This window comes from Lagopus muta, chromosome 1, assembly GCF_023343835.1.
Source record: "Lagopus muta isolate bLagMut1 chromosome 1, bLagMut1 primary, whole genome shotgun sequence".
NCBI classification, from domain to species: domain Eukaryota; kingdom Metazoa; phylum Chordata; class Aves; order Galliformes; family Phasianidae; genus Lagopus; species Lagopus muta.
This window is the reverse complement of record NC_064433.1, coordinates 106,218,791-106,230,808: the sequence shown is the minus strand read 5'-3', so window position 1 is coordinate 106,230,808 and position 12,018 is coordinate 106,218,791. Positions and strand designations below refer to the sequence as shown.

Sequence of the window (12,018 nt, the reverse complement as noted above, 5' to 3'; positions counted from 1 at the left end):
GAAGACACGATAAAATGTTGTGTTCATAGCTCTCTAATATGGAAAAGGACTGAAAGCAGGAAGATAGAAAGTTTCATTTCCCAAATCTTTTTGAACTAAGATGTACCTTGAAGTCTGGATCTGTAAAAAATATTTGGATTTTGGAGTTGCCACGGCAATGCTGATAGCGACAAACTGCATCTGGTTCTGGAGGGAACTTGCATTCCTCAATGCAATTCTTTAAGAACAACTGAAAAACACAAAGCGATAGAAGAGAAATTGCACAGACACCAACAGAAGATCAATTGTTTTCTTCTAAGGAACTTTGCAGTGAAACAGACACCTCTTTTTGAACAGCAGGCAACTAATAGCAAAAGAACAACTCTCTCATAGTGAAAGCCATGCAAGATTGTCCTTGTACACCAAAATATTGAAGTTCATTTGAACTGCTATCAACTGAGTATACTTCCCTGCATGCAGGTTTATACAAGCTTAACAATTCCAATAGCATGTGAATACTCATATATTCAATTAGCAAAAATGATAACCCAGACAACCCCAACATAACATGATGAAAATTGACTGCTTGTTCCTGCCATTTCATACCACCTCTGGGATCTGGGTTATAACATTAAGTACATTCCCAGGAACAGCTCAGACCTGGCTCTGCAATGGAGCTAATGAGGTCTCCCTCAGGAGTGTGTGAGGTACATTACAGTGGCTTTGTGCAAAGTATGTACAAGTTCCATGGCGTTGGAACTGGCGTGAAATTAATAAAACACTATTAGAAATAAATAAATGCCCAATCACAGCCTCCAGATATTTGTATGACACTCTCCAAGAGTCTCTGTAATAACAATCATCAGCAATAATCATAGAAGGAATTTTAAAGCTTTTCAATGCAACACAGTTTTTAATCCTATAGCCACAGAGTTTTTTACTCAAACAAGGAATTTTACCATACAGCCCCCAATACAATCAGTTACCAAGAACTACAGAAAGCCTCATTTTTGGAATACATATCACACAATTTTGCTAATTCTAAGTTCTAATTTGTTCTCTCTAGCTTTACTCTCATACAGCCTTTATATCTACCCAAAACAAAGTTTAAGATCAGAACTACATTATTACATAAAAATACCCAAGCACAGACTCTTAAACAGAGTTTATGATTTAAATAGCATGCTTTCTAAGAGCCACCGTAAACAGAGCTCTTCTCTACGAACACCAGCCTTTGAGTTGACAGTGCTCAAGAAAAGAAGTGCTGCACTGGCTTCTCCATGTTGAATCTCTCCCTGCTTCTGTTCACCGCTTTCTTTGGCCTTGACAATGTGAGGTGAGGAACAAAGTAAAGATGACACAGAAGTCACACTACAAAGCTCTGTGTAATACATCCTTTTTCCTTTTTTTCTGGAAAGACCATTTGAGAGAACAGCACTGTTCTTTTTGTTTTTAAACATACCTGTAAATTCTCTGTTCGTGTTTCTTCAATCACCTGAGATGTCGTGGGCCAAGTTAATACTCCAGGTACAATCTTACGATTAATCATGGTTTGTGATTTCATAAACTGATTGAGCGCATCTGAAAATCTGAAATTTAAAACAGGTAAAATGTTCAGATTACCTGGTGTAGGGAACCTGCTTTGGCAGGGGGGCTGGTCTCAATGATCTCTAGAGGTCCCTTCCAACCCCTACAATTCTGTGATCATATATCAATGCCTCTTACATGGCTCATAATTCTTTCATAATTCATTCTATGATTCAAGAAAGAAGCAGCAATAACGGTGAGAGTACATAGAATGTAAGAGCATTAAGTTATCTGGGAAAAAAGGCTATTCTGCATAAAAGAGTCATGGCCTGAGGCCGTGGCTGAATAGAGTCCCAGAGCCCATCCATGGCTATTAGGCAGACTGAGAGCCTGCACTAATGTTCAAGAGACCCAAGAAGATGGATGTGCTCAACAATCTGGAGAGTGAGATCATAGGAATTTTCACTAGTGACCTTTGATCTCTACCTGCCAGAGAGGAAGCAGAGGACACTGCTCTCTGTATTACAGTTTTACCTGCCTTCAGACACTGTTACATGGTTGGTACCCTGACTGTGGTAGCCTCTTGGGCAGTTGTGATAACATGTGCACCTCTTCAAAACAAATGCAGCCTCCCTGCCAGCCAAAACTGCAATGGGAAGGAGCAGTCACATCCACAGGACTTGTCACAGTCACCTCCTGTGCCTTGCAGAGAACTTGGCTACACTGCAGCAGCAGGAAGGAAGAATCCTCTCACAGAGTCCAGCACGTTCTGACCAGGTTCATGCAGATATTCCACAAGAGGGTTGAATGTTTGACGTTAAACTTACTTATTTGATAAATTTGGCATTGTATTGTCTTTACATAGCAATGACTGGGGCTTTGTCTGGCAGGAAGTGCGTGCAGTGGCATCCAACGTCATTCTGCCATAGGCAATTCATGAGATCTTGATTTAGTGGAGCAATATACTGAAATCATGACACAAGTGTAACACAGTAACTGCAATACGCAGTTGAATCATAGTACAATCATGGTTCCCATTACTAGTCTCTCTGTGCTCACTGTCACAATGCCAGGCATTTCCAGTTTCCAGGAAGGAATATGTAGGCTGATGCCAGTTCAAGCCTGCTGCTCTCTTCAAAGCTGGTTAATTGTCCAGTTTTCACACGCTGGATCAGGTTGAGCCATCTATACACTCTTCCCTCTACCTAGCTCAGGAATCTCTTTGCTATTTATCTCAGGGAACTTAATGACTCACTGGTACAGCTGTCTTGGCTAAAACCAAGGTTACTCTTCATCCTCCCTGATCATGCAATAAGTTCAGCTTTCTCTCCAATGCCTGCATCCCAAGCTCATCATTTTCTTTGCCTAAGAGCTCATCTCCACTGTGGAGGCGTGCTGGTCAGTCACATCCCCACACCATGGAGACTGCTGGATTCAACTGCTTCTATTACATTTTATTTTCTATTACATGGTAACATCAACAAAACTGAAGTTGTAACAAATCACCCTGATACTTGAATTTGTTGATTAACAAAGACTAATTACAAAAAATCTGAAACAAAAATAAACAACTCATACATGCATTTCTCAAATGAAAAGAGCTTTTATATCCAATACTGAAGTTTTATTTTACACTGACCGGTTTTGTCTGAGGTATACTTTTCCAATTCCGTAGTATGCCAGACAATCAAATCTTTCTTCCTGGTAATGTACAATTATTCTTTTAAACTGGTCTTCAGCCTTCATCAATGCCTTGGAAATAAATTTAAGACAAACATGAGATATTTAGACAGCAACTTTCTGGTTTTTTCCTCTTATTTTTCCTGCAGTATGCCCTATTGTTTGATTTGTCCTAAGGGCAAAAAAAGAAATTAAGCAACTTTAGGTTCATGCATAAAGGACTTTAAAAACAAGGGATCTAAAAAGTAAAGAGATTATTGAGCTACAAATGACCAGTTAGTTTTCAACTCACTGAAAGACACTGAATATTTGTAAACAGCACTGTAGGTAAGAGAACGACTTTTTTTTTTTTTTTTTAATAAATAAAGAATACTACATAACTACATTACAACAAAGATGAAGAAAAATAACTGACCACTTAACTGATACTTAAGAATCTAACTTGAAACTTTAAAAAGAAATTTTCTTATTTGGTAGTTTAATTTGTCCACAACTATTGAAGACCCAATCCTACAAAACATGACTTTACAACCCGTGATAAAAGCTCTCCTTCCCAACTCATCTTATGTCTGTTAAGAGCTAAGACAAAAATGGATGACCAACCATCTGAACTAGAACTTCAAATAAAAAGCAAGATAGTGGCTTAATGTCATACCTCAGGCTGTCCTATTCCAAGAAGAGAAGTGGCATGTCCATAGATGATTACAACATAATTAATAATACGAAGATTCAATTGCTGCAATTAAAATCAAATTAGAGAAATAGCACAAAAACACTCGGCTAGTAAAGAGTACATTAGTGACCACTGTGAATTGAAGATCTACAGCAGGCGTAGAAAACTATCATAGCTTTCAAGCACATTAATGTTGCATTTGACATAAAGAGTGAAGGCTAACTACACCTTTATCTCAGCCATTTGGCAGCCTTAATTATTTCAAAATGATACATCCTGAAGTGTCTGCTTTTAGAAATACTACAGCCTAGTATGTTGACTACATGTAGCACAACGTACCTTGGCTAGATGTCATGTTTAGAATTGTTTCTTTTTATTTGAAAAACAAAAACAGAGGAAAAAAACCCACAAACACCTTATCTCAGACTTCTTTTCTACCTAATAAACTAGGTCACAATTCCAGATGGATTGGTGCATTATTTGCCTGGTAATGCAGTTAGTACAGTCTTGCTCTTGGCACTATGATACAGCCAGCTTGAAGTACACATGCAGAGAGATGGTCACATAAAACCTAGCACTACATATCAAGTTTTGTTTTTTTTTTTTATTGCTTGTTTGATGCTGTCTTTTAAGAAATCCAGGATGACAAATGGCTCAGGGGCAGAACGGCTACACACACGCACTCAGAAATTCTAATACTTGCATCAAGGAATCACCTGACAAGAACAATATAAATGCTTTTCACTCTATAACACAATCAGTAGAGGTTAAGCTATCAGGGCAATCGTTGCATATTCAACATTTTGACAGATACTTTTAAAATTTCATCTAGAAATGCACACGTACACTGAGCATTACAAAGATACATCATATGATCCCATAATTACCCTGTTCTCTATTTCTCTCACTTTTAAGCTCCTTGACACACATACTGCAACGTAGTCATCATGTAGTCAGTGTGATGGGCAACAATTCAATAATAATGATTTATTTTGGTGGAGGGAAAGAATGACAGATGACAAATTCACATACGACAAAGTATTGAAAGCATACAGCTCAATTACCTTAATATATAAATTAATTCCTTCCAATTTACCTTTAATTCTGAAGGATCAATAATATTCAACAATTGTGAGAACATCTGTTCAGCACTGTGACACCTCTGGTCCATCAAGGCTGTATAACCATCATGAATGAGGGATTTAACCACTTCAAGCAACATAGCTGAATCCACCTATAACGTTTAAGAAAGCAGCTACTCAAAATGAAAACAGCATCTTTTCTCCCCTCTTCTTCAGAAACATCAAATTCAAGTAAAGCATTATCTTATTACTTTGTATAGCAAAATGCAGATATGCTTTCCCCCCACTTATACATTCCTTGTGCACAAATGTATTTCCAAAGAGCTGAGAATTACTTTTCCCACCTTGCTGTTTCTCCATTTAGGTTACAAGTTAATGCTTGAAGGCTTCATATTGCATTAGGTTATCAAAATTTCATTACAGTTCCCTACTTAAGTCTAGGGAAGCTGCCAGCAGTAAGACTTTAATACAAACAATTGAAGAATTAGAAACTTCTGTTCCCTTCATCTACCTAAACACAAAACACAATGCTAGCTTCAGAAAGCAGATTATCGTGCTAACGTACAAATACTTCTGATCATTTAAGAAGCTTCTCTAGCACAAGCAAAACCAAACAAGAAAAAGTGACTGGTTAACGATTACAATAACTTTGTAATTCCTGTATTCCTGTGAACTGAATTAACATTTTGGCATGCTAAAACTAATGGATGTCCAGAATGTACTTTATGGATCATCCATGATATTTGATCATGTTTTGTTTTCATCGTGATACCGAGCTACAAAGGACAAACACAAGGGCTGCTCTGAAAGCAGTGTCTTCTATTATGTTGGCTCACAACAACAGAGACGAATGTTGGTGGTAAGAGCAGCAGAGGGTGAACTTTCCCATCAATATTCCATTAAATTTTGTTGCCATGTGATAGATGGCAGCAAAGGGGTGCTCTGACAAGATGGCATCTGACATGGATATATAAAACAAAGGGGTGTTACTGAACAACTGCATGTAGAAAAAATGGCACCCACTGACATTCATTGATGCTTGCTGAACACTGGAGACCAAAAAGTGGATGTGAGCACAGTGAGGCACTGGGTGGTGTCCCAGCAGTGGCAAGAGAAACAGTGGGTCACCTGCACTGGGACAGATTTTTTATAAGCACAGCATGGAGGCTCCTGTTCATCAGTGGCAAAAACAAATAGTGGCGGTGAGTGTGTTGACATAGTATTTTTGTAGCTGAGAATTTGCTCTATCAAGCAGTATTATTGTGCTCTTTGTTGTAGTTTTCATGGAAATAAATGAAGCGTTACTTTTGAAGCAACCTATATACAAAAACAGCATGGCCAGGGTCGGAAGGGATCCTCAAGGATCATGAATCTCCAACCCCCAAATTTGAATAAAATAACACTGCTGTCATGTGCAAGCATGAACACCAGAGAACACCTCCATTCATATTCCATTCAAACTAAGCTTAATTTTTCTGTAGCAGATTTCTGATTAAGTTCTTTCAGTTGGATGAAAAAAGTTTGATCTAAAGATGAACTAACTGTCCAAATAAACTACGCACTGTAAGTACGGAGTATTTGGTGGTTATCAGATAAATGGATGCATAAACCCCCAATGATCTCAGCATTAAAAACATGCATTTGAAACATAGCTAGTAAGGTTATAAGTATTTAGGCATTAAGTAATTCTGAGAGAAGTTATGAAACCACAGAGACTTCTCCTGATGCCAAATAAAAATAATCTTGTTGCATTTTCTTCAGGGTCACACACACAGAAGTTTTCTTTTTCCTAACTAGACAATATTTTGCACACAGTATTTCAGCATGGACCATGACTAAGACAGCTGCCTTTTTGCCAAATTAAGGCTAGATAGTGGTGGAAAGGGGAAAGGAGAAGTAAAAAGGGCTACCAGCAATGAAACAGCATAAATCAGTGCTATCATATGATCCTTGTTCCCTGATAAAAATCAGGCTAAATGTGAAATGCTAGGTTTTTGAGTGAACTAGGATTCTGGACATTACTAAAAGGAAACAAATCATTTACAGTTAAGGTCATATGCTAAGTAATTCCCCAAGTTACCTGGTGCACAGTACAGAAGAGTTTATCTTGGATGGTTTTAGACTCTATCTTCAAATCAAGGTGATCCCTACAAACAACAGGACAAGGGTATTATGAATTTGTAGATTTGTAGATGTGCTTTACATGTACCTAAACTCTCGAGAAACAGAAGCACCTGTACTTTTATCACCAACATCACACACTAGCCTATATGACAGAGGTTATCACAGCACACTCTGCCACAACAGCAATAAGTAGTACTGGAATTTTACAAAGGATTACAACACTATTCAACCTTATGGCCTAGGATTCACTAGGGCTTCAGGGAAGTAGAGGCTTTCTCCATGATTTTAGTCATATTATTTGATCTTCTCTACCTTATTGAACTGTTTTCATGAAGGATCTATCCGGGTGACTTTCCAACATCAAAGGTTAAAGAACACTTTAGGCCTCTTCCCCTTTTTCTGAGTACAAGATCCTTTATTTAATCACAACATCTACTTAATATCAATTACACATGGCAGTTTGGCAGAGCGCAGGCAAGGAAAACACAGAAGAGAAGAAAGGAGTTCTTTCCAGCTATTTGTTTTCTCCTGCTGGAGCACAAAGTCAACGCACAACTGATCAACAGAGAAAGCATAATTCAGAGGCAGAGTACTGCTTGAAACTCTAAATCAAATCCCCAGTGCTAACATTGCAACTCAGTCCTCAATGGTACTATATTGTCCAATATACATTTAGCTCTGTCCCACATTCAAAGGCATCACTCACCTCCTGGGAAAAATGCTTTAGAGTGTCAAAGGATCCTCAATTATTTTTGAAGCCAAGCAACTTGCTAATTACAAAAGTGGAGATTTGACTGTAACTGACCACACACCTCCCTTGTTAGGAAATACTGTATTTTCCCAAGTCTGAAGCTTTACTGTGAGAGAAGCAATTTTGTAGATGGTTCTATTACTTCAAAGAGAACTTGTTCCCATAGTGACTTCTAAAGTTCAAGGCTTATTTCCCCACTAAACTGAAAGAAGAAACAACTCAGAGGCAACCAAGTTAAATGGAATAAAGGACCTCTGCCACGTGAAGGTTTCAGCTGCTCCAGCTGCATGGTATTCAAAAAGAGTAACAGAGGGGGGGAAAAAAAAAGAATTATACAAACAAAAGAACACAAAAGAATATAAAAATGCAGATAAGATGATAGGTTTCATGGTGACACTTTAATTTGGACTACAGGTAGTCCAGTTCAGGTCCTTGGTTTCCTAAAGGCTTGCCCCCTCTTCAAGGTAAGAAATCCACACTTCGACAAACAACACTTAATGGAAGCTCAACTTTTCTATGTCAATGTAAACAATCTCTTTTGCTGTATCCCCTATGCGAACACAAAATGAAAATATCAGCTCAAGAAGCTCATAACCAAGAACGTAGTTAGAGCACAATTAGTCTCATCCCACATTTTTCACACTCTTAAATTTTAGAATGTATGGAAGCACGTGTTTTGCACATAAAGTCTATAGTGCTGTTCACACCAATTGATTTAATACTGGCTCCAAACCATTAAACATATTGATTAACATTCAAGAAAGGTATCCACATTCTAAAGATTAGGCAGCAGTGTACTTCATGCCAAGATGCAAGTTATGTGAAAGTACTAAAGAACTTCTTTAAGTACAACTTCTTTTCTACTAGCAAACAAACTGACTTAGAATGCTCTCTTCATGGTCAAATCTCTTATTTTGACTAAGTGCAGGAAGAATGAAAAAGGTTTCAAAGATGATTTGGCACACAGAACAAACAGTACAAAGAGACCTCGAAAACAAGATATTGCCTGAGTTATGCTGTGACATAAGTTTGAATGTAACAATAAGAACAAGATTGCTATTATCTTCTGCTGCAAAGGAAACACATTGTATTGGTAAGCTATGTCACATGTTTTGCTTATGGGAAACTTTTTAAAAAAAAAAAAACAGTAGCAGAGATTAAGTTTATGCCTTCCTTTTCTAAAGTTCAACTGAGATTCATAAAATATTTAGTTTTCAAATAAGAATTCCATTTCTTCATGAAGTTGGAATATTGGGAACTTCAATCTGCTGTCTTAACCTGAATTATATTCTGAAGAGGATATAAACAATATAAACACACAATAGTGTATATTAGTTTTAATTAAGAATTGTTTTATCAGTTTTCAGCTATACTTTATTCAGTTGTCTTCTTTTCATACCAATCCTTTATTACAAAGGTAAGTTGAACTACCAGCTTTAATCACTTTGTCTGACATTCTACTGGACACAGATTTTCAGTATGCAGGCACCACATAGCATTTCTAGAAGTGGAAAAAAACAGCACCCATTGACACTCACTGACACTTGCTGAATGTTGATGGAGACCAAACAGTGGATGTGAGCACAGTAGGGCAGCACATGGTGCATTTCAGCAGTGGCAACGGCAGCACGAAGGACTAGCCACATTCTGGATGGGCCATGCATAGCTGCCACACCACAAAATGAAAAGCATCTCAGTCAGCTCATCTGTGCAAACTGGCAGATTACAACCAGAGAACTGTCTAAGGAAGTGAAAGTCAACTTCACTGCACTGGGAACAATGGTGGTGACACGGGAATATCACAGTTTGCACCAGGCGAGACCCATGAATGCTCACATGGGAACGGGAAGAACACTGCATGCACATTTTTCAGGATCTACTGAACCTATGAGGCTGAAGGTAACAATTTCTTGAATCATATCATTACTGGTGATGAAATGTGGTGTCACCAGTACGAGCTGGAGCCAGAACGACAGTCCACTGACTGGTGACATGTGAATTCCCCACTGAAGAAAAAGTTCAAGATGCAGCCCTCAACAGGTAAGGTGATGTGCCATGTCTTTTGGGATAGGAAAGAGGTGATCTTTCTGGATTTCCTGGAACCCACACAAACCATCAACTCTGACCACTACACTGCAATGACAACTAGGCTGAAGACTTCAACTTCCAGAGTCAGGTTATTTTCTTCTCTGGCCTTTCTCTTGCAATACAGTAATGCTAGGGGCCCCATACCTGTTTGAGGACAGTGGAGCATGTGGCTAGTAGGACTGTCCTACTACACCTACAACATGGATTTGGTGCCTTCTGACTTTCATCTGCTTCAGACAATGAAGATAGGCAACATTTTCCCTAGCAATAACCCTGTCAGAGCAGCTGTGAAGCACTGAATCACTTTCAGTGGTGAAGATTTTTACGAGCACAGAATGCAGGCTCTCACTCATCACTGATGAGAATGAGTAGCTAATGATAGTGACTTTGCTGAAAATGAGAGTTCTGTAGCTGAGAATTTTCTCTATCAAATAGTGTTATCACGTTCTTTGTATCCGTTGCAATTTCCATGGAAACAAATAGGAGGTATTTCTTTTGGAGCAACCTACATATTCACTATAATTCATTTCTACACTAGATTTAAGAGGTAAAATTTGTTCTTATCCAAGAAAAAGAAAATTAAAAAGCAAAGAACAAGCAGCATGTTAAAGCTTCTGTAGCCCTTTGATTGCTTCATGACTCAATGATAAAAAGTAATTTTAGTTCTACTAAATAACTTTAAAAATTCTTACTGTTTCTTCTCAGGTTCACCAGGTTTGTTCTTCGACCTTCCTTTGTATTGGTGACTTTGTCCTGCAATGGGAAAAAAGAAGTATTTCAAACACAATGACCATCATATGAAAAAATAAAAGATAAATGTAAAACTCGTATTATAAATAACAGATCTAAAATATTACAATATTCAGAGCTAGTAGAATTGAGAAGTTCTTTAAAAAGCCAGAGTGTTACAACATAAGTTTCATATTATTTTTATTACGTAGTAAGTATAGAATTTTACTAACCCTACAGAAGGAAATGGATATTTCAAATGAACAGAATAATCTTGAGATTGTCTAATGTATGATCTGATTCCAATACTGTAACAGCTACTGATGCAGACTGCAAGCCAAAGAAATCATGTATGTTACACAAAGCCAACACTGATATTTTGAACTACTAGATGATAACTACAACTTATAAAAGGTAATAATGGATCACTTTGGCTGCAAAGTGTCTTCATCCAAGCTTAAGTACATACATTTTACAGAAAGCCTTCTACTTCAGTAAAACATTTCTAGAGAAGCCCAGTACAAGCCACATTAACATCAGAATTCCTAACATATGAGTCACATTGAGATAAACATCCCTGATTGTAACTTACAAATGTTTGACTATGTGAAACCGCTGGGCTACAACAAGAAGAATGAATCTATCATGGTACTGGTTAGTTTCCAGCTCTGAAACTGCATCAAGGACTATGCAAAACTCTCACTTACTCTAGAATTTCCAGTATCTGTAGTTAATTAGTTACCCTGCTCTACAAAGTAAACAAGTCGCTAGGAACAAGGAACAAGAAAAAATGTTTTAACGCTTTAATGCAATTGGTCAAAACCAGGAAGTAACTCAACTGTTTTCTATGGAATTACAAAATAGTGTAAGAAACTTGGATGTGCATATGCATACTTGTAACAAAGCCATGAAGTGTTTAATTTTCAACACTTTCCAGTTAGAACTTTACAAGGCTTTAATGACTCAACAGCAACAGTGAAAAAATCCAGTTATGTGAAGAGCTCCCTTCTGATAAACAAGCAATTCACAAGCAAGGCAAAAAGTAGGATTTCTGCACCGGCAACCAACAAACAACTGACAAGTTCAGTTACAGAACTGCAGAGCATCACACATTACATGAGTTCCAAATTATTTACATTAAGATGAAGAGGGCAGGTTTTTTTGCGAGTTAAACCTAATTCATTTCATAAGACGTACAGGAAACCCTTTCTCTATCTTCTCTATAAGAGAAGACTGTTCCAGCTATGCTCTTCTAGTCATCTCCTGATGACTGTGGTTTCCTAGCACTGGACTGCTTCACACCAACAACACACATTCCAGCACCTGGATTTAAGCTATCAGAGCACTTGAACCCCAAAATAAAGTATGGCTACCAAATAAATCGA

General features: G+C 37.8%; 1 protein-coding gene across 13 annotated transcripts in view; it reads right to left on the bottom strand.

The window, feature by feature from the left end:
• The window catches only part of TTC3 (tetratricopeptide repeat domain 3), a 60,942-nt gene that overhangs the window by 28,122 nt on the left and 20,802 nt on the right, over positions 1-12,018 (bottom strand). For all 13 annotated transcript variants that reach the window (XM_048927092.1, XM_048927101.1, XM_048927056.1 and 10 more), the window contains 7 exons: positions 10,597-10,657; positions 7,022-7,088; positions 4,956-5,093; positions 3,842-3,922; positions 3,146-3,258; positions 1,442-1,568; positions 107-229 (listed from right to left, as the gene is read on the bottom strand). In XM_048927092.1, coding sequence (XP_048783049.1) covers positions 107-229; positions 1,442-1,568; positions 3,146-3,258; positions 3,842-3,922; positions 4,956-5,093; positions 7,022-7,088; positions 10,597-10,657 — 710 coding nt within the window. The remainder of the gene's footprint in view (positions 1-106; positions 230-1,441; positions 1,569-3,145; positions 3,259-3,841; positions 3,923-4,955; positions 5,094-7,021; positions 7,089-10,596; positions 10,658-12,018) is intronic.